General features: G+C 49.2%; 1 protein-coding gene across 2 annotated transcripts; it reads right to left on the reverse strand.

Annotated features, from left to right (window-relative positions):
- Window positions 1-422: 422 nt before the first annotated feature.
- Window positions 423-23,681, reverse strand: NFILZ (NFIL3 like basic leucine zipper). 2 transcript variants are annotated; one of them, XM_043466400.1, is made up of 3 exons: window positions 23,529-23,681; window positions 5,408-5,505; window positions 423-5,081 (listed from the first exon to the last, which is right to left on the reverse strand). In XM_043466400.1, the coding sequence occupies exon 3, from the start codon at window positions 5,064-5,066 to the stop codon at window positions 4,209-4,211; it is 858 nt and encodes a 285-aa protein (XP_043322335.1). In that variant the 5' UTR covers window positions 5,067-5,081; window positions 5,408-5,505; window positions 23,529-23,681; the 3' UTR covers window positions 423-4,208. The 2 variants fall into 2 exon arrangements, with proteins under 2 accessions (XP_043322335.1, XP_043322336.1); XM_043466401.1 differs by having other exon boundaries at window positions 23,533-23,552.
- Between the last annotated feature and the right edge of the window lie 1,099 nt (window positions 23,682-24,780).

Raw genomic sequence — 24,780 nt, forward strand, 5'->3', positions numbered from 1 at the left:
TATGTCTCCCTCACTAGGCTGCTGGCACTACAGAGTCAAGATTGTTCATTGCTCTTTCCTCAGTGCCTGGAACATGGTATCCAATCAATAAATATTTCCTAAATGAGTAAAGGAATTTTCTAAGTGAATGAATGAATGAACGGTTATGATGACTGAGCTGTAAGTTTAGCCCCAAGCCCCCTGGTGGCCAAAGCAGAAAGGGAAACAAGATTAGTTACATTCTCTGTGAGGATGAAGGGCTTTCCTGGTGGCTCAGAGGTAAAGAATCTGCCTGAAATGCAGGAGACCGGAGGTTGGATCCCTGGGTCAGGAAGATCCCCTGGAGAAGGAGATGGCAAGCCACTCCAGTATTCTTGCCTGGGAAATCCCATAGACAGAGGAGCCTGGCAGGCTACAGTCCATGAGGTTGCAAGGGTCGGACATGACTTAGGGACTAAACCACAACCCAACACAAGATGACACACACACATACACAAAGAGATGGATTAAGCAAAACTTGTAAACATTTATGGGAACATTTAGGAGACTATCTTCATGACCTTGAGGTATGGAAAGATTCTTAAACAAGACAGAGATGTACAACTGCAATAGAAAAGAAGGATACATTTGGCAACATCTGATTTTAGAACTTGTCTTCAACAAAATCTGCCAGAAAAAAGATGAAAAGACAAATCAGGCAAGAACGCTGCGATGTTCACATGTGACAGAGGATGTATATCTGGAATATATAAAGAGCTCTGAGAAATCAACAAGAAAAAGGTAAATATCCCAGCAGAACAGGCAATTCATAGAAGAGGAAACCCAAGTGGCCAACAGATTTTGGCAAAGATGTTCAGCAGATGAATGCAGGTTAAATTCATTTTACACTCACCAGATTGACAAAAACCAAACAGTTCAGAAAAATCATCATATGTCAGCACACATGGACATCCTCTGCATGCAAAGGAATATGGATTGGTAATACCACTCAGTGGAACACTTTGACAATGTCAAGGTTGAAGACAAACACCATGCAGGTCTGCAATTTCTCTCCTGGGTATATACCAACAGTAAACTATGGCCCTTGGGCCACTTCTGGCTACACCTGTTTAGGGAAATAAAGTTTTATTGGAACACAGCTATGTCCACTTATTTACATACTGTCTATGGCTGCTTTCATGCTACAATGAAAAGATGGAGTAGATGCAACAGCAGCCATCCCACAAAGTCAAAAATATTCACTCTGTGACTGCTTCGTATAGGAGGAGTTTGCCAACTGCTCTGGGTCACTGCTTCTCCAACTTCAATGGGCATACGGGTCTCCTGGGAATCTTGTTAAAACACAGCTTCTGACTCAGCAGTTCAGGGAGGAGCCTGGGACTCTGTATTTCTAACAAGCTCCCAGTGATCCTGATGATGCTGGCTCATGGATCATGACTTGAGCGTCAAGGATCCAGGTGGCACAGTGTTCCGCCAAGATGTGTCTGTTAACCCTTGCAGACAAAGCAGAGAAATGCAGCCTCATCGACATCTTCAACTCATTTTATCTCTGCCCCCAGCATTCACCAATCAGGTGGGCAGAAACTTTCATTCAATATCCGTTGCACATTCGATATGAGCCAGGCACACCCGAAGCAGGAAGGGAATCTCATGCATTGATAGCCGAAGAAATCTCCCCAGCCTACAAGGATGGGTGGAAGAGGAAACATAACATGTGGCTGCACAGTGTCCTAAAATCTGGTCCCCAATTCAATCCCGTTGTTGCAGACATGACCCAAGGGGCCCATGGATGCCCCAGGGTGGAACATGGCACTGGATGGTTCTTACAGCAGCAACTCCCAGGCAGCCACATGGAAGGCTGCAGCCGCCCACTGGTTGTCAGAGGGTAGAGGCCACACCTATGGCCCCAGAGCCCACCAAATGAGTAATTGACATGTCTTGGGTGAACAGTTTAGACATTTGTGCAAGTTTCCACTTGCAAACACTTCAGTGTGGAATACTTCTTCCCTCATCCAGTTCCTGTTTGACACACAGTAGGAGATCAAAAAAATATTTATTGAAAAAAAAATATTTGATGAAGAAATGATTCATATTCAGTCCCAACAGCCATCATATATAAACGGCATTGACAAAAAAAAATAGTAAAGAGCCAGGTTAGGGTGAAGGGAAACAATTTTGAAGAATGAGAGGACATTTCCCCTGAAGACAGCACTACTCTGGGGTTGGGAGCATGAGTGCTTTCTAAAAAGGAAAAGAAGAGAGAGGAGTTAACATCTGTCAAACACTTGTGTATGAAGTGCTATGCACACAGTAAATGAGATTTAATCTTCTCAGACCATCTGAGGTAGGTGTGGTGGTCTCTACTTTGGAGAAGAGGAACCGAGTCTCCACAGGCCACCTCCAAGTAGAGGGAGGGGGCGGGGGGGTGGTCTGAGTGGTCCCCTGTGGTAAGAATAGGATCAGAGGTAGAAGTTTGCAAGCAGTGGGTTCTGGCTCTAGAGAAGGAATGGTAATGGGGTTTTGAAGGGAGTGAGTTCTCCATCCCTAGAGGAATTCAGGTAGAGACTGGATAACCACTCATCACTAGATTCTTGGAGCCCCTCCTGATGTTGAAATTCTATGACCTGTTTTAGGCAGATCCTTCTCTGGGCTTTTCCAACTGGAGCTGGAAGGTTAAAAGGGACTTGAATGATCCAAGGGCCGCCAACCCCCATTTCCCTGAGTACACGAGGGGTGAGTGAGCTGGGCTCAGACACTTCAGACACACCAGGTGAGTGGACTCACCAAGAGGAAGCACCAAACTACCCACATCTCCCAGAGGTGGTATGCTATGCCCTGACTTCCTTCTTCTGTCTGCTTGTTAGCATTTTTTAACATTTCTAGGGCCAAGCCTGCATTTAAGGCCTCTGTGCATGATCAGCCACAACTATGTGGCATCTTTGTGTTGAGAGCCAACTTCTCTGCACCCCCAGTATACCCCTTTCTAACAGTGGGCTCTGGCTAAGAAGGGAACGGGCTAGAGCTGCCACTTCCAGGCAGCCCTCCTTCCTGCCTCCTCGGGATCTTCTTGGGAGATGTAAGTCTCCAAGCCCAGGATGTGTACTGGGGCTGAGAGGTCTTCTAAGGTACAAGTAGCCAAAGAGAGAGAGAAGACTAACATACACACCCTTAGACACTGAGGGTCTGTTCCAGAGGCTCAGGCCGTGATTCAGTGAACAGAGGGAGCCACCTGAACTGGGTAAGTCTGACCTCCACACCAGGTGGTAAGTACACACACCCGCCCCTGCAGGAAGTGAGGGGTCAGACATCCTAAGATGTTACCTCCTCCTTCAGTATGGCCCTCAGTATGTCTGTTCCCAGTACCCACCATCCCCCTAGAATAGGAACCCCAAAGCCAGAAATGTGTTCTCATGCTTGTTACTAAGCTGGGCACTATGAATTGTAAATAAATGAGTGAGAGAATGAATGAATGATCAACTGAGCACATGAATGAGTGATTAAATGTATAAAAGAATCGATGAATGGATAGACATATGGGTAGGTAGATGAATGGATGAATGGATAGGTGTGTAGACTCAGAGCAAAGTGATTGGGTGGATGGATCAATAGATCTAAGGATGGATAGATGGGAGGAAGGGAGGGAGAAAGGGAGGATGGGTGGGTGAGTTGATGTGATTAGATGGCTGAGTGTTTAGATGAAAGAATAGACAGAAGGATGGAAGGAAGGAAGGATGGATGGATAGATGGATGGACAAATGCATAGATGGGTGGATAGATGAATGGGTGGGTGGGTATATGGATAGATTGATGCATGAATGAAAGGTAGGATGGATGGGTGGGTGGATGGATGGGTGGACAAATGCATAGATGGGTGGATGGATGAGTGGACAGATGGACACACGCAAGGATCAGTGAATGGATGGGAGGGTAGACAGAAGGATAGATGGGTGGATGGATTGATGGATGGATGGATGGATGGATAAATGGAAAGAGGAAGAAAAAGTGCCTACCCAAAACATATTTCAGGCAGAATAGGAACCATGGTATGACCCAAGGTCCCACAGACTCTCCTCTTAAAAATCTGGTCTGGACACTAAAAAGTGGATTCTACCCCCAGCCTTGCCCAGTATTTGGAGCTGGGTCAAAGCCAAGCCACTCATACTCCCAGACAAACACATGATCAGTCCCCACTACACCCTTGCAGGCCTGGCCTTGCCCAGGGGAAGCTTTCAGATGGGGCTCCCATCACCTTCCCAGCCCCAAGGTTCTCTGCTGGAAGCTCGGGACTTGATTCGCAATTTGTGGGGCAGGGAGGCCTGAGCCAGATCCTCCTGGGGATGGTTCTCCGGGACCGGGCAGGCCACTCTGGGAGGCAACCCCATGGGATCAACACCAGGTGTCAGCAACACCTCTGAGGACCCTGAGGCCCGGCACGCGGTGGGTATGGGTGACCACAGCCCCCAGCAGGGCCTGAGCTCTGGTCTGGGGCCCCCATGCCTATCCAGGAGGTGACAGCTAAAGAAGGCAGCTGGCAGGGCAGCCTGCAAGGCTATGTCCACTCTTTTGGAGGCAGGGTCCTGGAGGGACCTGGGGGGAGTGGCCAGGCTAGTCCACCTGTGAGCCACTAGGCAGCGCCAGCATCCCGGAACGCCAGCGTCCAGGGAACACGGTCTCAAGAGGCAGCCGTGGGAGCCAGGTAGAGTCGGGGTCTGATCAGCCCTAGGACTGGGGTCCCCAGGCCAGGGGGAGTCCCATAGCAGAGTAGGCAGGGTCCGGGTCCCACCCGTGGCGGGAAGGAGGCCAAAGCGATGCTTGAGCGCCCGCAGCTCAGCCCTGAGCAAAGCGTTCTCCTCGAGCAGGGCGGCCAGCCGGCCCTCCAGGGCCGCGTCATTGAGACGGCGCTTCTCGCGGGATCTCTTGGCCGCCTCGTTGTTCTTCCGGCGCTTCTCCCAATAAACCGTGTCCTTCTTCTCTTCCGGCATGAACTCCCGCTGCCGGCGCACGGCCGGACCTCGGACCCGCGCTCCCGGGAGAGTTTTGCGGTGACCCTGGGGTACATCCGGGAGGACCAAGAGACCCACATCCATGGTCGCCTGGGAGCCCTGGGGGAGGAAAGACGAATTCTTGGACTGGAAGCAGGAACCTGCCCTGAATGACTCCTTCCTCTAATTTATCCCGTATCTCCACCACCCCCAGGGGAGGGGCCCAGGATAGAGTGGAAATTGGGCTGGAGAGCTGGGTGTAGGCAGAAAGGAGCGTAGCAGAAAGAGTGGGGAGCTGATGGGATGGTTTGATGTCGGAGGGAGAAATGGGTGAGGCTGCCAGAGAGCAGAGATTTCTGGCTTAAAAGGAAGCCCCTGGAGTCAGGGGGAGTAGGTTGGGTCCCATATCCTCAGGAAGACGGAGGCTCCTTCCCAGGAGTTCTTACCACTGAGGAGGTCAGCACACAAGCCGAGGGCTCAGTTCAATCTGAGCTCCAGGGTAGGATTCTTGGAGACCCAGAGAGACATAGGAGGAAAGCCAAACCTAGAAAAAGAGAATGTGTGTCCGTGGAGTTAAACTGAGCCAAGGTGGGGTCAGAAGATAAGCCACTACTCACCTGAAAAGTGCCAAGGTTGTACACCAAGATCTCCATCTGCAGCCAGAGGTTTCCACCTGCCCATCCACCCTACTTATATATATTCATAAGGTCTTCTATTCACCCACTCACTCAGTCATACACCCTTCACCAACCTACCTAGCCAACTCCCATTCCATCCATTCATCCCTTCATCCACCAACCACCATCTATTTATCCATCCATCCCGGTCCCATCACTTCATGGCACATAGAAGTGGGGGGGGGGGGGTAGTGAAAACAGTGACAGATTTTATTTTCTTGGGCTCCAAAATCACTGCGGGTGGTGACTGCAGTTATGAAATTAAAAAACGCTTGCTCCTTGGAAGGAAAGCTATGACAAAACTTCACAGTGTGTTCAAAAAAAAAAAAAAAAAAAGCAGAGACATCACTTTGCCAGCCGAAGTCTGTATAGTCAGAGCTATAGTTTTCCCAGTAGTCATGTAAAGATGTGAGAGTTGGACCATAAAGGAGACTGAGTGCCAAAGAAATGATGCTTTCAAATTGTGATGCTGGAGAAGATGAGAGTCCCTTGGACTGCAGGGAGATCAAACCAGTCAATCCTGAAGGAAATCAATTCTGAATATTCATTGAAAGGACTGATACTGAGGCTGGAGCTCCAATACTTTGGCCACCTGATGAGAAGAGCCGATTCATTGAAAAAGACCCTGTGCTAGGAGAGATCGAAGGCAAAAGAAGAAGGAGGTGGTAGAGGATGAGATGGTTAGATAGCATCACTGACACCATGGACATGAATTCCATCTTCATGGATATGAATTTGAGCAAACTCCAGGAGATAGTGAAGGACACCCATCCATCCCCCATTTGACTGTACAATCCTCTGTCTATTTCCTGCCCACTCACTCATCCATCTGTCAATTCATTCACTGTTAGCTTTATTTTTAAAGTAATATTGTGCCTACAGGAAAAACAAAAAATAGACAAATTGGACCTCATGAAAATGTTTAAATTTTGCACAACAAAGGACACTATCCACAAAATAAAAAGGCAACCCACAGAATAGGATAAAATATTTGCAAATCATAAAGCTGATATAATTTGCAGATTACATAGGTATTTGTATCCAGAATATATAGGAAAGTCCTAAAACTCAACAACAACAAACACCAAACAACTCAATTCAAAAATGAACAAAGGACTTGAGTAGATCTCTCCAAAGAAGCTATATAAATGGCCAAAAAGCACATGAAAAGATACTCAGTATCACTAATCATTAGGGAAATGAAAATCAAAACCACAATGAGATACCACTTCACACCTCCTCAGATGACTACTATCAAAGCAGCAGAAAGTAGCAAGGGTTGGCCAGGATGTGGAGAAATGGGAACTTTTATGAACTGCTTGTGGGAATGTAAAATGGTGTAGCCATTGTGGAGAACAGTATGATGGTTCCTAAAAAAAAAAAAAAAATAGAATTACCACATGATCCAGCAATTCCACTTCTGGTTATACCTGCTAAGTCATTTCAGTCATGTCTGACTTCTTGTGACCCCATGGACTGTAGCCTGCCAGGCTCCTCAGTCCATGGGATTCTCCAGGCAAGAATACTGAAGTGGGTTGCCATACCCTTCTCCAGGGGATCTTCCCAATCCCAGGTATCGAACCAACCTCATCTCTTACATCTCCTACACTGGCAGGTGGGTTCTTTACCACTAGCACCACCTGGGAAGCCCACTGGATATATACCTAAAAGAATTGAAAGCAGGGTCTCAAAGAAACATTTGTACACCCATGTTCGTAGCAGCATTATTCATAATAGCCAAACGGTGGAAGTAACCCAAGTGTCCATCAACAGATGAATGGATAGGCAGTCCATCCAAACTGCAGAATATTGTCCAGCCTTTAAAAGGAAGGAAATTCTTAAAAGGAGACCCTGCTTTCAATTCTTTTGGGTATATATCCAGTGTATAAGGCTTCCCAAGTGATGCCAGTGGTAAAGACCCTGTCTGCCAACGCAGGAGACATAAGAGATGTATTTTCCGTCCCTGAGAGTGGCTTGGCAACCCACTCCAGTATTCTTGCCTGGAGAATCCCATAGACAGAGGAGCCTGGAGGGCTACAGTCCATAAGGTCACAAAGAGTAGGACACGGCTGCAGTGACTTAAGATACACACGCATAAGTATAACCAGTTCACTTAGTTGTACACCTGAAACGGACACAATGTTGAAAATATACTACAATAAAAAGAATTTTTTTAAAAAAAGGAAGAAAATTCTGACACATGCTTCAATGTGGATGCAACTTAAAGGCATTATGCTCACTGAAATAACCCAATGACTAAAGAATAAACGCTCCTTTCGTGTGGTTCCACTTATTGGAGGGACTTAAGGTAGTCAAGAACTGTAGCCCACCAGGCTCTGTCCATGGGATTCTCCAGGCAAGAATACTGCTGTGGGGCGCCATGCCCTCCTCCAGGGGATTTTCCCAACCTAGGGATTGAACTTGGGTCTCTCTCACGGCAGGCAGATTCTTTACCATCTGAGCCACCAGGGAAGCCCTGAATAGTCAAAGCTGTAAAGACAGAAAGTATTGATAAAATTGTGGTTGCTGGGGCTGAGGGAAAGAAGTGAGTTAGTGTTTAACGGATACAGAATTTCAGTTTTAGAAGATGAGAAGAGTTATGAAGAAGGATGGTGATGATGGCTGCACAATCCATGTCAAGTGAATGTATTTAATACCACTGAATTGTATGCTTAAAAATGGTTAAGGTGATAAATTTTATGATATGTGTATTTTACCACACTAGGAATATTTTCATAATAATAATTTTGTGCCTTTACTAAGGGCCAGGCGCCTTTCCATCCATATATCCATTTACTGGTCCCACTCACCCACCTTCTCTTCCTCCATTTTCTCATTCATCTAACACATCTTTCCTATGTGCCAGTCATCCTTCCACAAATCCATGTATTCATCTATATATCCTGCCATGAGTCCACCCATCCATCCAACTAATAAGAAAGCAATTGATAAGAACTTCCCACATGACTAGTGTTGAAGAACTAGGATGTTAAGAATAGGAGCAGGAGACTTCCCTGGTGGTCCAGTGGTTTAGAATCCACCTTCAATGCAGCGAATGCGAGTTGGATCCCTGGTCAGGGACCTAAGATCTCACATCCCCTGGAGCACCTGCTGAGCCCATACTCAGCTGAGCCACAACTTGAGAGCCTCCGTGCTCTGGAGCCCCGCACCACAGCTGGACATCCTGCATGACTCAACAAAGGTCCCACGTGTCACAATGGAGGCCAGATGCAATCAAATAAAAAAAATTAAAGAAGAGGAGCAAATGGGGACTTCCCCAGTAGCTCAGCAGTAAAGAATCCACCTACAGCGCGAGTTCAATTCCTGGGCCAGGAAGATCCCCTGGAGGAGGAAATGGCAACCTCCTCCAGCATTCTTGCCTGGAGAATCCCATGGATGGAGGAGCCTGGCGGGCTACAGTCCATGGAGTGTCAGACACAACTAAGGGACTGAGCACAAGGAGCAGACAGAAGCAGCAAAGTCGTCAGATTCCCAACCCCCAGAGTGGAACTCAGAAAAGATGCCCCGGGGACACCCCAAGGATGGGGAACCACCTCCTTTACCATAGCCCATTTTCCCATGTTGGTTTTCCTGAAAATTCCGATACAAAGATCTGGTCTCTACTGAACCCCTGGGTTCCCTGCACCTAGAATGTCATCACCTTCTATGATTCTGATGCAAAACAGGGTGAGAGGAAAACCAGAGCAAGGTATGAGCGTTCTGACTCAGAATGGGCTCAAGGGAAAAGTGGACATTGAGGGCTGACAATTTTGTTCTAAAAAACCACTGAATAACCTCCATGAGGACAGCATGTGCCTTTTTTTTTTTTTGGTTTACCATTGTATTCCTGTGCCTGACATTGGGTTCATAGATCAGTTCAGTTCAGTTCAGTCGCTCAGTCGTGTCCGACTCTTTACAACCCCATAAATCACAACACACCAGGCCTCCCTGTCCATCACCAACTCCCGGAGTTTACTCAAACTCATGTCCATCGAGTCGGTGATGCCATCCAGCCATCTCATCCTCTGTCGTCCCCTTCTCCTCCTGCCCCCAATCCCTCCCAGCATCAGGGTCTTTTCAAATGAGTCAACTCTTCACATGAGGTGGCCAAAGTATTGGCGTTTCAGCCTCGGCATCAGTCCTTCCAATGAACACCCAGGACTGGTCTCCTTTAGGGCTCATAGATAGTAGTGGGTAAATAAATATTTGTTGAATGAGTGAATAGACACATAAATGAATAAAAACAGAATCTTGTTCACACATAGAGAATGTTTGGCCCTCCTGCGGAACCGCCAGTCTAAAACTGTGAAACCCACTTCATCAGCCTCCTTGCTTTGGCCACCAGGAAACTCAGCACTGGGTTTTGAGATGAACTCTAGTGGCTTTCTTGAGTTGGGAATGCAGTTTTTCTCCTCTAATGTTATTGTTTGAAGTTAAGTCTTTTATTCTGTGCTCTTGACCGTGTTTGAAAAAGCATGGCGGCATAAACAGTCAAATAACAACAGTCCTAGGAATTCTGACCATAATCCTAGACCCACATTTTGCAAAAGTTTATTCTCAAGAATCCCAGTGGCCCAGCTTCCCTGATGGCTCACGGGTAAAGAATCAGCCTGCCATTGCAGGAGACAATGGGTTTAATCCCTGGTCCAAGAAGATACATGTCGCAGAGTAATTGAGCCCATGCATCACAACTATTGAGCCTGTGCTATAGAGCCTGGGAGCCGCGATGCAACTACTAAGCCCACTCGCCCTAGAGCCCATACTCTGCAACAAGAGAAGCCACTGAAATGCGCAGACCAAGCACTGTAACTAGACAGCAGACTGCACTCACCGCAAGTAGAGCAAACCCCGGGCAGCAACCAAGATCCAGCACAGCCACAAATAAATAAATGAAACTATTTAAAAAAAAAAAAAAGAACCCCAGTGGCAACAGTGGTCTGTCAAAAAAAAGAGATACAAATATATTTGAAAAATATTGCATTCTTTGTTCTTATATGAAAATCACAAAGACATGAGAATCATTAAAGGCCCTGACGAGTCCTGCAAAAAGGTTTAACTTGTGTTTGACTTGGAAGTTCTCAAATGTATTTGGCCATGAAATATTAACTTCACAAAACACCTTGGGATATATATTCATGCACTCATACAACACTGTGCCAGGTTCTAAGGTGGTTACTGGGACAGCAGAGGAAAACTAAACAGTCTCCCTGCCCTCACAAAGCCAGGAGATGACGGGTGTCAAAGGCATATCCCAGGACCCTGGGACCAGCGTCTGGAGGGCACTATTCCGGCTCAGGGAAAGAGGATGGGGGCCAGCTGGACTGGAAAGGGAGGAGGACAGCCTAAGGGTCATCTAAGCCCAAGTCAAAGCCAGCAGATGCCCAGGGAAGAAGGCGGTGCGTGGGCTGGTGGTCAGCTAGAGGAGGAACCGGAGGCTCTCACGCTAAGCCCGTGAGGCCGACAGGGTTCAGCTTCACTGTGCGGAGTCCCCTCCTCCCTGTGGCTTGGCCAGAGGCCCCCCTAACCACCACCCCGACACCTCCACAGGAACCCAGAGGGAGATGGGGCAGTAGATAGCTCAGCTGCCTGAGTTTATTTAGAGAAGACACAGCAAGCGCTGGGCTGGGCCTTCCTGTGGTCGTGGAGGAGGCGCTGGTGGGGGCGGGCAAGTCAGGGGACACTTCCCATGAATCGGCCAGTGAGGGGACGAGGAAACCGGAAAATCTCCCTCAGAGATGGCCCAGCGCAACTCCACCCCAGCCCCACCACCCTCCACTGACTCCCTGACTGGTGGCAATTAAGGCTCTTCTCGGTTCCCCCAAGTGACGAGGAACTCATTCACTAAAGTCAGCCGCTGCAAGGCTGGGTGATGTCTCAGGGTCAAGGTCTTTCTGACAAATACCATATGGTATCACCTATGTGTGGAATCTAAGATACGACCCCAATGAACTTATCTGCACAATGGAAACAGACTCACAGACATGGAGAACAGACATGTGGTTGCCAAGGCAGAGGGGTGGGGGACGGAAGGATTGAGAGTTTGGGATTGCCAGTTGCAAATTATTATAATACGGGATGGACAAACAACAAGATCCTACTCTAGGGGCTTCCCTGGTGGTTCAGTGGTAAATATGGGTTCAATCCCAGGTCTCTAGAGTCTGGGAGCCACAGCTACTGAGCCCACTCACCTTAGAGCCTGTGCTCTGCAACAAGAGAAGCCATGGCAAACGAGAAGCCTTTACACCAGAACTAGAGTAGGCCCTGCTTGCCTCAACTGGATAAAAGCTCATGCAGCAAAGAAGACCCAGCACAGCCAAAAATAAAAATAGATCAATAAAAAGATATTTTTTAAAGATCCTACTGTGCTTGCCTGGTGGCTCAGACGGGAAAGAGTCTGCCTGCAATGCAGGAAACCTGGGTTCGGTTCCTGAGTCAGAAAGGTCCCCTGGAGGAAGGCAAGGCAATCCACTCCAGTATTCTTGCCTGGAGAATTCCATGGACAGAAAAGTCTGGTGCACTATATTCCATGGGGTTGCATAGAGTCAGACATGACTGAGTGACTATCACTTTCACTTTTCACTGCATACCACAGGGAACTATATTCAGTATCCTGTAAAAAAAAAAAACAAATCATAATGGAAAAGAATATGAAAAAGTATATGTGTATAACTGAGTCGTTTTGCTGTAGAGCATAAATTAAACACTGGAGAAGGAAGTGGCAACACACTCCAGTATTCTTGCCTGGAGAATCCCATGGACAAAAAAGCCTATCAGGCTCCAGTGCATGGGTTCACAAGAGCTGGACAGACTGAGTGACGAAACCAGCACCATAAATTAAACACAACATTGTAAATCAATTATACTTCAATCAATTTTGTTTAAAAAAAGAAGAAGATAAAGAAGGAGAAGGGGAAGAAGAAAGAGGAGGAAGGGGAGGGGAAGGAGAAGGGGAAGAATGAGAAGGAGGAGGGGGAGGTCTTCCTGGTACAGAGCAAAATCCACCTTCACTAGACTTTTTCCCTGTTAGAATGTGTTCTCTGTGTGAGTGTTCGAGAAGCTTCTCTCTCCGGCCCCTAAGGATCTGATGAATTGACATTCACATTCCTCTACCCCTATTCCAGTCTCTAAGGAAAGTGGTAATGTTTGCTGAGCACCTACTGCATTCCAGGCATACGCAATATCTTAACTCTGCACTCACCACCACTCAAAGAGAAACGCTCAGTTATTATCCTCATTTGAAAGATGAAAACAGCTGAGAGACCCAGTGACTTACCTGAGTCAGTCACCTGCCTCCAGGTGCAGCAGACACTAGAGCCCACACTTCAACACATCAGCTGACTCTTCCTGGCTTTTCCCCTACTTCTTCCACTGAGGACACAGTTTTGAGTTTGTTTAGCACCTCTGAAGAATAGAGGTCGGTGTCCACAGAGGAAAAAGGGGTCCAGGTACGGAACAGCTGGTAACGGGCAGGGCTGAGATGAACATCCAGGCTGTCAGAATGATGCACAGGACGGACAGAGGAAAGAGCTTCAGCCAGTTCTCCCTGGGTTCAGATTCTCCCTCCCAGCTGAGTGTGTGGGGCAAGTCCTGTCACCCCTCTGAGCTTCCAATGCCTCATTTAAAATGAAGGTAATAGTGGTACCTACTTCATTAGCTCTACAAAGAATGAAATCATATGTGTGAAGAGCCAGTACATAATAACAGTACAAAATGAGTCACAGGGCTGTTTTTTATTTGATGGTGGTGGTAGGGTTAGAATCCTCTCCCACTAAGCTTCTGCTGCCAGACGCTAATGGTTATCTGAGTTGAAAATACCCACACAAAACGGAAAGATTCACAGACCTAGAAGACAGACTCTGGTTGCCAAGGAGGAGTAGGTGGGGGAAGGAAGGATTGAGAGTTTGGGATTAGCAGACACAAACTATTATATATGGAAAGGATAAACTCTTACAGTCCATCCAACACAACGGTATCAGTTTATAGATGATGAAATTGGACTTCCATTCGAGACAGCAGACCGAGTATACACAGAGACCTCCCTCGTTCCTCCTCCAAACACTTGGACAGAGAAGCGCCAACGTGAACCAGAGATCAAAGCAGAGACGCCCAATGACAAGGATGCCCCCACCCACGGACGTGTAGGGCCCCCTAATATATGACGTCAAGGACACACATTCTCAGAAGACACAGAGGACGGGGGAAGAGATCCTGAAGAGATGAGGAATTCACAACCACTTCATGAAGTTGCCACAAACTCCCCAACTGGAATAATTTACATCTGCAGAAACAGAGATAATCAGGGCAATCTTCAAAGAGTTTTACAATGAATAGATAAAGTGATTCAAAAAGATAAAGGACGGAATACTAACCATAAGACCAGAACAGGAGGTTATAAAACAAAAGGAAGTAGATATTTTAAAAGAATGAATTGCTCAGCTATGAAAAATACAGTTACTAAGAAAAAAAAAAAAAAAACTCAAGACATGGGTTGCCTAGTAGAAGCAGAAACTGAGATCCAGATTTGGGAACAGACTTACCAAGGTCAGATGGAATTTTAGTGGCCAAAATTGATAGTACTCAGAGCTCAGCTTTGAAAAGCCCAGAACTGCAGTCTAGCTCAGGACCTGAGCCCTGAGGCCATCTATGACTCTCCAAGAGTGTTCTATGGCTCCCCTCTCTCTCTTTTCTGTTTTTCTTTCCTTACTCTGTGTTATAAGGTTGCTGCTGAGCTGAACTTCAAAGTTCCTTCCTGATGAGAAGCAGGGCTTCCATTCTCTGACTGGGCAGGGTGGGAACGAGGGGTATGGAGCAAAGCACAGCCCTCTCCTCACAAATTAGAATTTAATTAAACAGAATCTGAATGTCAGAAGAGGAATAGCCAGTATTGACCATGGGATGCTGGTCTCTGAGCCTCTGATTCTTCATCCATAAAATGGGTTCACTTTGCCGACAAAGATCCATCTAATCAAAGCTATGATTTTTCCAGTAGTCACGTATGGATGTGCGAATTGGACCACAAAGAAGGCTGATCACCAAAGCATTGATTCTTTCAAATTGTGGTGCTGAAGAAGACTCTTGAGAGTCCCATGGACTGCAAGGAGATCAAACCACTCAATCCTAAAGGAAATCAACCCTGAACATCCATTGAAAGGACTGATGCTGAAGCTAACGCTCCAGTACTTTGGCTACCTGATGCGATGAGCTGACTCACTGGAAAAGACTCTGATGCTGGGAAAAATTGAGCACAGAAGGAGAAGAGGGTGACAGAGGATGAGATGGTTGGATGGTATCATTGACTCGATGGACATGAATTTGAGGAAACTCCAGGAGATGATGTAGGACAGGGAAGGCTGGCATCCTGCAGTCCTTGGGGTCTCAAAGAGTTGAACAGGACTTAGCAACTTAACAACAACAATAAAAATGGGTTCAAGGGACACTATCACATGCAGATGTTTTGAGAATTAAATAGTAAGTTGTGTGTACAAGACACCTGACATGTCCAGATGGTCTCACACAGAACACCTTCCTGAAGCTGAGCAAACTCCTTCTTTGAGCCCAAAGACACCCCAGGTAAAAACAAACTACAGTCACTTGGGTCTCAACCACCAAGACAGAAGAGAGAAAAAAGTTTGAAAGGAAAATTTTAAAGGTGAGAAAAAAAAAAAAAAAGATGAATCAAAGAAGAGAGAGTAAGCCCATAAATTCCCCACCTATGTGGCCAAAAGGAGCCCACAAGCTGTTCCCTTGTTCCGTGCTAAGTGGAGAGCTACAAATGACCACAAACTCTCCAGTGGGTGTAAGACTTCTTAATACCTAATGGCAAGAGGTGGCATTCACGTGGGTGATGCATCTCCGGAAAAATGGTTTGCCCCCATCCCTTATAAGAGGAATACTCATTTGTTTTCATTTACACAATGAGATACTGTTTTTTTCCAACTGAAATTGGCAAAGATTTTAAAAAACGATAAAACCCAATGCTAGCAAGGATGCGGTGAGATAGGCACTTCTATATCTAGAAGGCGGAGGTGTCAATTGCTTCCTGGCAAAACAGTTAGGCAATATGAAACACAGTTAGGCTTAAACCGTGTCTGAGGAGTAAAAGTGCCCCTTTCTTTCCACCTGGACCACTGCCTCAAGCATCTCCCTATTTTGCCCTCAGTAACCCCAATATCCCTCCTCAAATACACCATTCCAGCCAGTTACAACCTCTTTCATTTACTGAAAAGATGTTCTCTCATCTCTACATGCTGTTCCTTCTGCCTGAAACATTCTTTCTCTTCCCTCACCAATTCCCTGGCCAAATCTTATTCATCCTTCGGAACTGAGCCTAGCTGTTACCTCATACAGGAAGCCCACCAGACTGATCCCTCTATCTAGACCAGAAGCATCTTCTGGCTCCCCATACCCAGGGGCTTTCACCATCACCTCCACAGGGATCACTCTTGAGTCTGCCTCCCCATGTCCACAGATCTCCAGAATTTGTCGCCCTTCAACTGCTAAGTTGTGTCTGACTCTTTTGTGAACCCATGGACTGTAGCCCACCAGGCTCCTCTGTTCATGGGATTTCCCAGGCAAGAATACTGGAGTGGGTTGCCATTTCCCTTCTCCAGGGATCTTCCCTACCCAGGGATTGAACCTGTATCTCCTGCATTGGCAGGCGGATTCTTTATCACTGAGCCACCAGGGAAAACCCAATCTCCAGAACAGATGTTCAGTAAATGCAGGAGGAGTGAAATATTTGGAGAAGGGGTATGCTCTGTGTAGTCCCAGGAGGCAGAGAAAGGACCACAGAGAGGGAGAAATTTTTCTAAAAATTCCAGCAGAGGCTATCTCGAGTGGTAATGAGCTGCCTGTCACAAGAGCTATGCAATGGGGGGGGGGGGGGTCGGAAACTGCTTCTCTCAGTCCCACTCTCTGACTTCTCCACCCTTCCCTTCCCAGATTCAGGGCCTGGGGATCAAGAAGGCCAGATTCAGGGCCCCGGGATGCCTTCCTCCCCAGGCTGTTCATGCGGCTCTCCTCTGACTCAGAAGGAGACCCAGGGAAGAGGATTCACAGGGGCTGTTCCCACGGCCCTAGCGCAGCCCAACCCATTCCACCCAAAGAGTCGCAAGAGGCTACATCCTCACAGGGTTCAAGGCGGCGAATGGCGCCTCCGGGCCGCGCACTCTCGCTCTGAGAGAACCCTACTTCACAGAAGCTCCAGCGAAACCTACCTCTAAGACCGAGAACCCTGTGCGGGAACTCAGATTTCAAGGCGAAACAAGCAAGGCACTCTGGTCTGCGGCCGGCCCTCCCCTCTCCCCTCCCGGGGCGCAGGGAGTGGCCGGAAGCCGTTGGTACCTCTGCGCCCAGCCCACAAGCCCAGCTGGAGACCCCGGAGCCAGGACCTGGCAGGAAAGGGGCGGGGAGGATGGGGGAGGGGTGTCAGGAGCCAGGCCACGGGTTCGAGCCTTCAGGTGGCAAGGCACATATCCTGACTTGACACAAATTCCTGGTCTTCGCCAAGCCTGTCTATTCACCTGTCAAATGGGTGCAAGGTTGGTGCCTGGGTTGGTAAATAACCCACGTACACACTTAGTCCCAAAAGGTAGTGGGTGTTGTTTGTCAACGCCAAGAGCTTCAGGGAGGCACCCAGGTCCCACGGAAGGGTGTGGGGAGGGCAGGGAGGGTGTCTGATCCAAGGGCAGGTTGGCTGCCTGTGAGTGACGGCCCAATGTTAATTCACCTCCTGCAAGTCACATGGAAAAAATCCACCTCCGGTACCTAAAGCCTTCCGCCCCTGGCCAGACAAATCCCTCACGCTCTGCCTCCCCATCTCTCCAGCCCAAACCAGAGCAATCCCCAAAACAAGAGGAATCCCAGCTTCCCGGTGCCTGGCAGGCTGGGGTCTGGCTACTGGGAGGAAGCTCCAGGCGCCCTCCCCAGCCCGGAGGTGGTGTCCCTGGGAGGGGCTGAAGGCACCTGGCCTCAGTCACCACTCACACCATGTCCAGCCAACGCCAGGACCCAGCCAGCCCCTGGTCCCACTCAGCCTCCTGCCAGGAGGGTCTCTCTTCCAGGCAGCCAAGTCTGCAAATGACTCTGCAGGCGGCCAGACCCCACCCAGGCCCACTAAGGCCTACACACACCTACACCGAGCCTAGTAGCTCTGACCCCCCGGCTCACCCTGCTCTAGCTGCACAGGCCTCCTCACTTGTTCCCCCAACACACCAGGCCCGGTCCTGCCTCAGGGCCTTTGCACAGGCTGTTCCCTCTATCTGAAATGCTGTTCCTCCAGATACACACGTGGCCCCTCTCTCACCTCCTAGTAGTTCCTCAGTTCCTCAGCAAGATCTGCCCTGACCCCCCCCCCCCAGGTTAAACTGCCACCCACACCCCCATTCATTTTCTCTCTTGCTTTGCATTTATTGGATGAAATTATCACTCCTTTCGTTGTTGTTCAGTCACTCAGTCGTGTCTGACTCTTTGCGACCCCATGAACTGCAGCACACCAGGGTTCCCTGTCCTTCATCTCCCAGAGCTTGCTCAAACTCATGTCCACTGAGTCAGTGATGCCTTCCAACCATCTCGTCCTCTGTCATCCCTTTCTATTGCCTTCAATCTTTCCCAGCATCAGGGTCTTTTATCACTCCCTTATTATAACTTTTTTTTTTTTTTTGGCCATGCCATGCAGCATGTGAGGTCTTAGTTCCCCAACCAGGGGTCAAACCTGTGCCCCCTGCATCTTGCCTTGGAAGTATGGAGTCTCAGCCACTGGATCACCCAGGAAGTATCTCCCTTACTTTTTCATTACCGACTGATTTGCTTAGTGTCTTTCGGTTTCTAGAATGCCAGCCCCTGGGCACCCTTCTCTGTCCCCAGGGCCTACACCAGCACCTGGCATGCAGTATGTGCCAAATAACTATTCATATAACTATTTATTGAGTGAATGAACCAACATGAACAATCTTGCTTCATTCTCATAGCTTCCCTGGAAGTCAGGTTCTCCCGTTTTTTCCACAGACGCTCAGAGAGGTACAGTGTCTTGCCCAGAGTCACCCAGCAAGTCATGGGTGATCTGGACCCTGGAGCCCACTCTCTGGAGCCTAAGAGACAGCTGGGGGTGGGGCATGGGAGGTCTCGAGACACCTTGAGGCTGTTACACGGCTCCTGGCTCAGGATTCAGTGTCTATGGAGCCCCAGGGCCTTGGTCTCCCTACTGAGCCAGGCCCAGGAGCGTAATGAGAGCAGCAGCTTCCGGCCCTGGGAGGCCTGCCCTCCAGGTCAGGGGTACCTCTCCTCCGCCATCTCTGCAAGTGCCCTCAAAGCAGAGACACCCCACTTTCCCAGCCCCCACCCAGAGCTGGATACTCTGTGCTTCCCAGGGACAGGCTGGAGCTGTCCCTGGGGACCTCGACACAGGCAGTGACTGGACCCTGTGACTTCTCTGGGTTCCCCAAACCCTCACTGGCATCATCGGGGGCCCTATTTGGGTGCCCAACCCTGCCTGTGCTAAGCATCTTACAGCCACTATCTGTTGGAGCAATCTCTTTCATCACACAAATCAGATTATGCCACTTTCCAGTGAAAAACCCTCAACGGATCAAGACCAAAGCTCCCACGCCCCACCCGGGGACCCTGTGCAGTCCAGATGGAGCTGGTCCCCTCCAAGCTCCCACCACACTGGCCTTCTGACCTCTCCAACCCACCACAGGGTCTTTGCACATGCGGCTCTTCTGCCCAGACCACTCTTCCTTGGTTCCCTTGCTTGCCCTGTTCTCATCCTAGGATTGCAGCCTCTCTGAGAAGCCCTTGCTGACCTCCCAGGATAGTTCATGTGCCCCTGCTCTGCACCTACTAAAACAAGGTGTTTCTGCTGCTTAGCATTTATCACATTCACTTGTATAATTCATTGGCTCACATCTCTCTTTCTCCTTTGAGACCAGGGCCTGGGTTTCTTCTCCGCAGTGTTTTCCCACCCCTGGGCCAGGCACGTAGTAGGCACTTGATAAACAACTTGTCGAATGAATGAGTGTATGTACTGAATCCTGGCATCTCTCCCAGGCTTCCATTCTACCAAGGCTTGATCACCTGAGGCAGTACTAGGACTCCTGACTTCTCTTCTGCAAAGCCTGCCCCACCCCCAACCCCACAGCATCCTCTCACCTCCCACTCCTGCTTTAGGACAGTGGTTCTAAACCCATGGGATGTTTGTCAATGTCTGGAGACATTTGTGGTTGTCATCACAAGGGGAGGGTGTCTCTGGCATCTAACAGCAGAAGCTGGAGATGCTAAACATACTATAAAACACAGGACAGAACACTGTCCGGCATCAATGTCAATAGTGTGTGTGGAGAAACCCTACTTTAAGGGAGGTGCCCACATCCAAGCCTGATTTATTAAGACCAGGTAGGTCTGGGACTTCCCCGGTGGTCCAGTGCTTGAGAATCCACCTGCCAACTCAGGGGACACAGGTTCCATTCCTGGTGTGAGAAGATCCCACGTGCATTAGAAGCCACAACTACTGAAGCCACACATCTGGGGCCCGTGCTCTACAACCAGAGAAGCCAGCACAACCAGAAGTCTGTACACCACAATGAAGAGTAGCCCTTGCTCGCCACAACTAGAGAAAGCCCGCACACAGCAACGAAGACCCAATGCAACCAAAAGTTAATTAATTAATTTTTAAAAAAAAGCCACCAGGTCTTACCCCAGGGGCTATTTTATTGGATCAGCAGTGGCGCTGGTCTGGTTGGAACTCTGCGCTGTGCTAAATCCCTTAAGTCGTGTCCGACTCTGCAACAACCCCATGGACTGTGGCCCACCAGGCTCCTCTGTCCATGGGATTCTCCAGGCAAGAATACTGGAGAGGGTTGCCATTTCCTTCTTCAGGGGATCTTCCTGACCCAGGGATCAAACGCATGGTTCTTACTGTCTCCTGCATTAGCAGGTGGATTCTTTTCCACTAGCGCCACCTGGGAAGCCTAGGGCCCCAAGATAAAGCTCACCTGGACCCAGCATCCCAGGTGGCTCAAGTGATAAAGAATCCATCTGCCGATGCAGGAGACACGGCTTCGATCCCTGGGTCAGGAAGATCCCCTGGTGGAGGAAATGGCAACCCACTCCAGTATTCTCGCCCGAAAAATCCCATGAACAGAGGAGCCTTGCAGGCTACAGTCAGTCCATGGGGTTGCAAACAGTTGGCTACAACCCAGCAAGTAACAGTGGTGCTGGTGATAAAGAAGCCACCTGCTAATGCAGGTTAGACGGAAAAGACAGAGGTTCGGTCCCTGGGTTGGGAAGACCCTGGAGGAGGAAATGGCAACCCACTCCAGTATTCTTGCCTGGAGAATCCCATGGACAGAGGAGCCTGGCGGGCTACAGTCCATAGAGTCACACAGAGTCAGACACAACCAAAGTGACTTGGCGTGAGCATACGACAGCAGGCACATGCACCCAGCTCTTGTGTATCAAAAGACACTATCCACAGAGTAAAAAGGCGACTCACAAATGGGAAAAAACATTTGCAAGTCATGTATCTGATGAAGGATTAATGTCCAGAATATATAGAGAACTATGATTCAACAACAAAACTCAATTTTAAAAATGAACGAAGAGCTTGAAAAGACATTTCTCCAAAGAAGATAAATGGTCAATAAACACAGGAAAAGATGGTCAACATCAGTCACCATTAGGGAAATGCACAGTAAAACCACAATGAAGTCCTGAAACTAACACAACTTTGGAAATCAAGTATACACCAATAAAATGTAAAACAGAAAAAACCACAATGAGATACCACTTCATACCCATTAGACTTCTATCGAAAGACAGAGAATAATAAGTTGGCTAGGGTGTGGAGAAACTGGAACCCTTGTACCTTCTTGGTGGGAATGCAAAATGGTGCAGCCACTGTGGAAAACAGTCTGGCAGTTCCTCAAAAAATTAAACATAGAATTACCATATGATCCAGCAATTCCACCTCTGGGTATAGAGCAAACAGAATTGAAAGCAGAGTCTGGAAGAGATAGTTGTACACCATGCCCTTAGCAGCATTATTCACGATATCTAAAAGGCAGGAGCTACCCAAGTGTCTATTGACAGATGAATGGAAGCGTGACAGGGGATCCACACACACAATGGAGTATTATTCAACCTTGAAAAGGGAAGGAGATTCTGACACTTACAAAACGTGGATAAACCTTGAGGACATGATGCTCAGTGAAAGAAGACAGACACAGAAGGACAAATAGTCTGATTCCAGTTACAGGAGGTGCCTAAAAGAGTCAGATTCATAGAGGCAGAAAGTAGAGCCCCTGTGGAGACAGGGGCTGGGAGAGGAGACCTTTTATAAGGTGAAAAGAGTTCTGAAGATGGATGAAGTTTATGGGACAAAGCTTGCCCAGGGGTGGGAGAAGGTCTCTGAGACACAAACCTCCAGCCCATTTGCTCCAAATGAACATGCGATTCCACACTCAGTGCCCACCATTAGCCCCCGGGCACCTACTGTGGCCAGATGGTAGCCACATCATCAAGCGTGTGGATCAGTGTGGACTATGGTGGGACAGAGAAAGAGGAGGAGAAAGAGATGGACAGACGAGGCAGAGAGGGAAGGAGAGACAGGGCAAGTGAGAGAGCTGATGGCCACCAACCCACAAGCTGCAACCCCACACTCCACAGACCCCAGCAACCAGCCACCCATATCTGCAAGCCGCCCATATCCATCCTCCACAGCTGCTGGAACCTCATCGCCAACACGCCAGAGCCCAGGGACCCTCAAATCCTTACAATAACTGGCTCCCCAGAGTTATTACCTAGTCAGACCCCACAGCACACCAACCCTGAGCACAAATACGCACAGGTCTGCACTGCCTCTAGAGCCGCTTCACCACCAGATCCCAGAACACAGCCGGACTCCTGAGAAACAAACCTGACCCTCCCCTACAGCCAGACCCCTTACAAGACCACGCAATAGCAGACCCTCCCTGGTCCCTGAAGCAGCCTCTTCTGAGACCTCAACGCCCCACCCAGTCTCCTGCCCGCCCACCCCCATCCCCAGGGGGCTGCAGTCTCCCTTAAGGACCCACGTTCTTGGGTCCTTTATGGATATGCATGGAGCCTGTGTTTTTTCATCGCATTAGAGCTGACCAGGCTACAGCTAGCCAGACGTCAGCCATCAGTAGTTGCACCATGTGGGGGACAGAGACTGGGTTTTGGGGGGTCAGCAACACCCACAGAAGGAGCAGAGACACACGACAGGAGGCCAGGAGCCCTGTGATGGGAGAAGCGGCAGGAAGCGAGGAGAAAGGTGGGCTTCGGGAAGAAGATGGCTGCAAAATGGCCCCCAAAGCGAATATCAGCCTCATTCAGGGTCTGAAGCCTGATGCCCCCACACCCGGCTCCGTGGGGCCTGGTCCTGGATGCCGCCTGCACCAGGCAGCCCTCCCGGCCCTTTCACCAGGACGACACCCTCCACCTTTGCTCCCCCTCATGGGCAACAGGGGCAGAGGAGGCAGAAACTAAGAAGGGAGAGGAAGGGGACCCTCGGATGGGGGGAAGCCTGTTCTTCCCCACCCCCACCGGCCGGAGAGTGGGGACTGGACGGGACAGAAGGGACAGCGGCAGACAGAAAGAGACACCAGGGCAGGGTCACTCAGAGAAACCTGAGGAGCCACAGACCCCCAGATCCAGAGACCCAGAGAGAGAAAGAGAGGGCGTGCTAAGACAGGGAGAGACTCATTAAGTGCCGGCGCCAGGTAGGAAAGCTGTCAGAGGGAGAAATCTCAGCCAGAAAGGACCTTGTCCAGAGAGGGGCTGAGATGCCAGGGGGAGGTGGTCCCTGTGTGGGTTCCCGAGCCCCCTCACCAACCCGGTCCCGGGACGTTCACCAGCCTGGCTGGGCCGCTACCTGCCTGCGAGGATCACCTCCGGGTCGCAGCATCCGCGGCGAGTCCCCCGTGAGCCACATCGGCCGCGCGGGGCCTCAGACTCCGCCGCGGAGGAGTCAACCAGGGCTTCCGTCGAGGCGACACCCGGCCGCTGCCTGCAGTTAGCTCGTGGCTTTCCCTGCAGGGCTGTGCTCCCCCACACACCTGGTGTCTGCCCAGAGAGCAGGTGCTGGAGGCTGGCTCAGGCTGGGGTGGGGGGAGGGCTAGCACCGAGGAGCAACAGCCCCACCCGGAGGGCACGCGGGGAGGGGGCACCCGCTGATCTAGCCACGGGAACCAAGGTTGGAGAGAATATAAGGCTGAACAAAGTTATGGCCTCTCACTTTCAGCCCCTGGAGACTCTTCTAAGTTAGATCAGCGGGCACCCGATCTACCCGCGGGGACACTCTCCTGCTCAAGCACCTTCTGTGGCTCCCCAGTGCCCTGCAGGTCTTCTGACTCCTCCCTTTGGACGTAATTTCTCTATCCAGGCTTCCCATGAGAAGAAACTGGGGCACGGAACACCAGGAGAAAGTGGATCTAGGGACTGCCCTGGCAGTCCAGTGGGTAACACTTTGCCTTCCGCTGAAGGGGATACAGGTTCGATCCCTGGGTGGGGAGCTAAGATCCCACATGACTCACGGCCAAAAAAAAAAAAAGAGAGAGAGAGCAATATAAACAACAGAATCTGTATTGTTCTGCGTTGAAAGTGGTCCACATTAAAAAAAAAAAAAAAAATTTTTTTTTTTTTTAAGGGAGTGGGAAGGGGCCTTCCCAGGCGGTAGTCCAGCGGTTAACAATCCACTTTGAAGTGCAGAGGATGCGGGTTCAGTCCCTGGTCGGGGAACTAAGATCCCACATGCCAAAGAACAACTGATCTGGGGGCCACAACTAGGACCCGATGTAACTTAATTCATAATTGTGTGCTTAGTCACTCGGTCGTGCCCAACTCTTTGCGACCCCGTGGGCTGTAGCCCACCAGACTCCTCTCTCTATGGGATTCTCCAGGCAAGAATACTGGAATAGGGTCCCATTCCCTTCTCCAGGGGATCTTCCCGACCCAAGGATGGAACCTGGGTCTCCTGCATTGCAGGCAGATTCTTTACCATCTGAATCACCCTGGAAGCCCCCAATTAATTAATTAATTGTTTAAAAAGAGAGAAAGTAGGTCTAAATCTTTCCAGTATGAGTTTTCTGAGTGAGCATCAATAAACAAGAATAAAAAACATTCCA

The sequence above is a fragment of the Cervus canadensis genome, chromosome 4 (assembly GCF_019320065.1).
Source record: "Cervus canadensis isolate Bull #8, Minnesota chromosome 4, ASM1932006v1, whole genome shotgun sequence".
NCBI lineage: Eukaryota > Metazoa > Chordata > Mammalia > Artiodactyla > Cervidae > Cervus > Cervus canadensis.

Coding starts and splice junctions, on each gene's coding strand:
- NFILZ (XM_043466400.1), bottom strand. CDS start 5,066: ATGGATGTGGGTCTCTTGGTCCTCCCGGATGTACCCCAGGGTCACCGC.